The sequence below is a fragment of the Lolium perenne genome, chromosome 2 (genome assembly GCF_019359855.2).
Source record: "Lolium perenne isolate Kyuss_39 chromosome 2, Kyuss_2.0, whole genome shotgun sequence".
In the NCBI taxonomy this organism is placed as follows: domain Eukaryota; kingdom Viridiplantae; phylum Streptophyta; class Magnoliopsida; order Poales; family Poaceae; genus Lolium; species Lolium perenne.
In genome coordinates, this window is record NC_067245.2 from 217786013 (window position 1) to 217791820 (window position 5808).

Consider the following 5808-nt stretch of genomic DNA (forward strand, 5'->3'; position numbering starts at 1 on the left):
CCATCGCAGCTGTTTTGTTCAGCTCCGGAGGTGGCGGTGCTCACGAGCGTTCGTGCCCGATGGCGCTTATTGACCACTTGGCGCGCCGCGTGTCAGGTTCCGGCCACCGTCGGTGATAACTGAGAGCCTGCGCACATGCCGGGGATCGAGCTCGTTTGTGCTACGTGGAGGTTCTGATCAACGCAAGGTCTTCCTTGATCCTGCCTAGCTTAGCTTCGAGTTTGAGACGAGCTCCTCTCTTCACCATTCCCCCACGAAGCCACAAACCACGAAAGCTATTTGTCCCTGGTACTTTGCACCAATAAACAAAATCAACGGCAACTACTCTGGCGAATCTTGGTAGTAACACGTTCCTGACGAGCGACCGCTAGAACACTTAACAGAAATCGCACTATACCCATGAGATACGTTTTAGATAAATGCCTGAGCTACATCTTACAACAAGATCAGAGTGGCGCAGCGGAAGCGTGGTGGGCCCATAACCCACAGGTCCCAGGATCGAAACCTGGCTCTGATAATATTTTTGAGATTTTGATAAAATTTTATTTTCTCTTTCTTTTTTACTACTCCATCGATGTCTTCATTCTTTGCTGAGGCCTGACATCAATATCGTTGTCTGTTCTTTTTGCTGTTGTTCATGCACATAAATACTGGCAGACCTTTCCTCACAACGGTATTGTCAAGTAACCCAACAGAAAAAACGTTAAAGAAAACTCAAAACTCATGTAGAACTCTGTTTTTTTTTTTTAATCTTATCTGATGCGTTCACTTTCAGTAAGTGAAACATGCAGCATTTTCAGTTCCGTAATCTATAATACATGAACCGCCGAAGTGCCTCAAACAGAAATATGATCCACGTTCCTCGTTCTCAACACACAAGTTTCAGAAAACGGGAGTCTCCGAAAAATACTATAGGAGAATTCTATAGGAGATGAAATTACAGTTACAAGCTCCAGCCTAATAGGAGGGCGTGTGAGAAATCTTGTAGGTAAGCAGCACAAGTACGACCACCGTTGTGGCAAAGCTTACGGCCAAGCCACCCCAAAGAATCCTGTCAATGTTTAGCGCTCTCCTAGCAATTACATTTGGCTGCTGATCCTTCGCTGTCGGTGTTGCTGTATCAATTTCACTTGTTTTTACTGTCCCCTCCACATTTCTTCTCACAAGGGTAGGCTGAGGTGTTTCCTGACGAGCAGCTTCAGCACGATTTGTGGGTGCAACAGATGGAGGGCTACATTGCTGTGCTGCGCTTTCTGAACCTGAGCATGCACAGGAATCGCAGGTTTTTGTAGTACAAGTGGCTTCCTCCACGTGATTTTGGCTGTTTTCTTGCCGCACTTCAGCACAATTTTGCTTAAGTGATGCTTCATTTACTGCAACAGATCCTTCTATCACTTCACCAAACACAGACCATCTTCCAACAGATGTGATCTTCGCATCTGCTGATGTTCCTAACATACTATCCGGAGCGATGACAAGGACCTGGATATAACCTTTGGTATGTCCAACCTGTGCAAAAAGAGGTAATACAAGAAAAGTTTGACCAAGTATAAATTTGGCATCTGACATGAACAGTATCGATTATCGACATTCGGTGACTGCTATTGCACTTACCAAATGAACACCATCAGTGGCTATTTCAGTGATCCATATCCTCTCCACTCTGCCTTTCAATCCTTCGTATGGTGAAAAAGCTTCGAAAACTGAGGTCAATTCACGACTCCGTTTCTTCACTTCAATGCTAGGCACTTTCTTCATCCTAGCAGCAGGTGTTCCTACAGAAACAACATTGTAGCTGTAGGTAAAGGAAAAAATACTGATGATTGGTTGACCTTAACATGGCATTTGGAAGAAAAGATACCTGGTCTGGGGTAAAACTGTGATATGTGAACTTGAGGTAACTGATATTCCTTCACAAGGCTAACAGTTTGAGCAAAATCTTCATCAGTCTCGCCTGAAAACAGCATAAGATAGGGTTCAGAACAAATTGTTAGCAACCTTATTCTATATAGAACTCAGTTCATATGCATGGCCATAAGCTATTTGATAACTATAAAAAAAAAAGACCGAATAACTGAACCGAATGCTTGCTACCATACCAGGGAAGCCACAAATAATATCTGTGGCGATTTGCATGCCAGGGACAAGCTCACACAGAGTGTCAACAACCATCCTGAACTCACTGACAGTGTATTCACGATTCATTGCCTGAGATGTGCAATCATACAAATAGTAAAAAATAAATAACATTTTCTCGTCTGCATAGGTGACTGCTACTATTAAGAAAATTGGAAGTTCAAGCATACCTTCAAAACAACATCACTTCCTGACTGCACAGGAACGTGAAGGAAAGTATAAACACAAGGATGGCGCAAAACACTAGCTATCTCATTCAAATGCTCCAGAATGAAAGGGGGATTTGTCATGCCAATGCGAAGCATTGTACTTCTGTCCGCAGGAAGCTCGGCAACAATTGCATTTAAGAGATTTGGAAGATTTGTGCCGATATCCCTGCCTAGAAAAATACAATATCAGCGATGCAACGTAGTGCTACCATCAAATATATGAGATTATCACTCAGTATATCTATAATAATCTTGATCTAAGATTACCATAAGCACCAGTATCTTCACTGCTTAACCATATCTCCCGAACACCTTCCGAGACAACAATTTTCACACGATCTACCTATGGTGAATTGGAAAAACAAATTACTTAAAAAAATCAGTAGAAGCAATATTTTCGTCCATGATAGAAAGTACACTAACCAAGCTGTCTATAGTATAACTTCCCAGATGACCACGGGCATGCTTTGTCTTGCAGTAAGTACAAGCACCTAAACACCCAACATTTATGGGAAGAATCTCGATAAATTTATTCTTTCGAACCTGTAAATGTAGCTATTATCAGTCATTGGGTTTAACATAAAAATTTACCAATGTGCCACAACAATCAGTTGACAAGATGTGCGATGTATAGATTTTACCTTAGGTAAATCAAGAGATGGCAGTGTTTTCCGACTCAACAGACGAACCTCGTGCCCTTTTAAGGTTTCCTCAACTACTTCAACAACCCGATCTATCTGCTGCACTCCTATTATACTAATACCTTCAAGCTCCTTCAGATCCCGGCTTCCTTGCGGTACACAGCCAGCTACAACCAGTGGCTTGTTTGCACTCTTGCATTTTGATATGAGAGTTGTCATGGCAGATTGACTTGGATTTTTCACAGTGCATCTGGAACGATAAAAGTACGTGTCAAGATTTATCCATACACATCAGCAACACATTTTACCATCAGGCTAGGCAACACAATAGCATGTAACTAGAAATGCAAAAAACAGATAGAAATGAATTCGGTACCAAGAAGGCAATGGTATGCAGTTCACTGAATTTTCTAGCACAAGGAAATAGCTAGTTTTTTGTCAGGCAAATGCAGACCAGTTTGAAACTGCCTGTCCAGCTAAACCAGTTAGTGCATACTTTCAAGAACATCCAGTCAACCAGTGCCCAGATGGAATAAGGAAATAACTATACAAGACACTAGAACCGTACGTGTTAATTAGCCACAAATCAGCTCCTTCAGGCTCTTCAGTGATTGCGTATCCAAATGCTGAAAGCTGCCCCGACATGTATTCACTGTCACTCTGCAGTGTAGAGAAGAGCACATATTACAAATTAGCAATGGCAAAGCCATTAGTTCCTAGCTTTAGCACCAGGAACGTGCCACTAAGCCACTGCTAAGCATTACTCAAGTAAAAAATAATCGTATCAGCTGTTCAACCAAATACTATCAGCCAGCTTTCTTGGAGAATTGTTTACTTAAACCGTGGAAATTACAGGATGCTAAGTAATCATATAGCACTTCATATGAGCTAATTACTTCGGAAGCTTGCGTAAAAAGTATCAATGACCAGAAGAACTGCTAAGCAGAGAGCAGTGCGGAGGAAGCTTGCCTGGTTATGTGAGCACCCAAATGTCTTCACATATATAGTCTGCAACACAAACACCAGCAAGCCAATCAGACTAAGCATGAGATGATGGCAATACGTCAACGCAGGCATGTAGCATGTTAACAAAGGATGGCCTGATGGCGGTGGCGGTACCTGCGTGCCTGGGATCCGGGCATCGGGCTGGGGCTGCGTCTGCGTGAGCCTGGACGACCTGCGCTTGGGCTTGACGGCGACGGTGGAAAGGGGGAGGCGGAGCCCGGGAGGCGCTCCGCCGTCGGAAAACCCGGCCGGTCCCAAAACGTCCTCGATGTCCTCCATCCCCGGCGGCGGAGTAGCTCCAGTCGATGCGGGCGGTGGCTTGGTTCCAAGTTCCAAGTAGGGTTCTGCGGGGACAGTGGACGGCGGCGAGACGAGCGGCCGCGGAGCGACAGATGGCCGGTGAGTGGGCCTTCGAGATGGGCTGGCACATGGGCTTTGTTCTAAATATATCGAACTGGGCTTTAGTTTTAGAGACAACTGCGCTCTACCATTTTTAAGTGCACCTGTGGTTTTGGCTAGTTGAAGAACTAGAAAAAGAATTAGAACTACTACCCCTGACCATAAATAGATGTCGAAAGTTTGACTAAATTTAGATGTATCTAGACACTCTTTAGTGTATACATATATTCGAATTTGGAAAAAAAATTGGCATCTTTTTTATGGACAGAGGGGAGTAGTAGAAAAGCCTCTACCGAGTTCAAAAACAATTTTCGGATGCAATGCGTCGAGGCTCCCAACACGATGATAATGTTGGAGATGATTCTGAGCCTGCCCAATGAGAGGAAATTGTTGACTTGTATGCTTCTCTAGGATTGGTGGACTAATCGTAACAAGCTAAATGCGGGAAAGTTGGGCATGTCGACGATGCAAATGGGCCATACGATTCAAAATCATGCGATTGAGGAAACGGCCGAGCCCTGGCCAGTGAAAATCAATTTCGATGCGGCCTTCTGGGAGCCGACATAGAAAGGAGCTTGGGATTTTGTGGTAAAAGATGAGAATGAGGATTTTGTTAATTGCTGCAGCTGTAGGAAAACTGAGACACCTGCGCAGTGCCCTCCAAGCTGAAGAGGAGGCATGTGTCGCTGCTATTGAAAGAGCCGAGGCTCTTGGCCTGAATAGGACCGTGTTCGAATTAGGCTGCCAAGTGTTGGTGAGCACCCTTAACTCTAACAGCCATAACATGTCCTAGATTGGTGTGTTATTGCGAGAACTGAGGAGTAGATGTGTTGTTTCCTTTCAGTCATCTAGTTTTATTGTTTGCCGAAGAGTTTGTAATAAGGTTGCCCATTCATTTGCCTAGTTGGGATCGAAGATGGAGGATGAGTGTATTGGTTGGGCCCATGAGACACCAGACTTTGTATCTGCTTTAGTTACAAGCGAATCTGCTGAGCACTCCGGTTAACGGAAACCCCGTTACCATGTCAAAAAAAGAAGTTAAACAACATTTAAAAGTTCATCAGAGGAGGAAATCACAGTGGCACCATTAACCAATATCTTTTGTTTATTAACCAGCGAAAATGGATTAATAGATTCTCTCCCACGCACGCCATCTCATTAATCTGTCGCTCCACATGTATCACTTGTCCCTCTCACTCATGATCACCATCTTTTTCTCCTGACTTGTTGGTTTGGTATCATCCTTGTCCATGGGATGGGAGGTCGCCAGCTTTGTTGTGGTGACCCTGCATACCACTGCATGTTGTAGTATGCCAGTCGTTGATATAACATTCACGAAGTACCATTCCGCAAATATTACATCCCTCAGAGTAGTACAACAGAACATAGCAGGTCCATAACTCATTCATTTATTATTA

At 43.8% G+C, this 5808-nt stretch overlaps 1 protein-coding gene and 1 non-coding gene across 2 annotated transcripts; one reads left to right on the top strand and one right to left on the bottom strand.

Moving 5' to 3' along the window:
- The first annotated feature begins 445 nt into the window (after positions 1-445).
- Positions 446-517, top strand: TRNAM-CAU (transfer RNA methionine (anticodon CAU)). Its single transcript has one exon. It is a non-coding gene; the product is annotated as a tRNA-Met (tRNA).
- A 315-nt stretch (positions 518-832) lies between these two features.
- On the bottom strand, positions 833-4356 carry LOC127334885 (uncharacterized). The gene is made up of 11 exons (XM_051361430.2): positions 4106-4356; positions 3956-3994; positions 3555-3646; positions 2987-3236; positions 2769-2888; positions 2613-2688; positions 2307-2515; positions 2100-2208; positions 1862-1954; positions 1615-1775; positions 833-1509 (listed from the first exon to the last, which is right to left on the bottom strand). The coding sequence occupies exons 1-11, from the start codon at positions 4268-4270 to the stop codon at positions 958-960; spliced, it is 1866 nt and encodes a 621-aa protein (XP_051217390.1). The 5' UTR covers positions 4271-4356; the 3' UTR covers positions 833-957.
- Positions 4357-5808: the final 1452 nt, after the last annotated feature.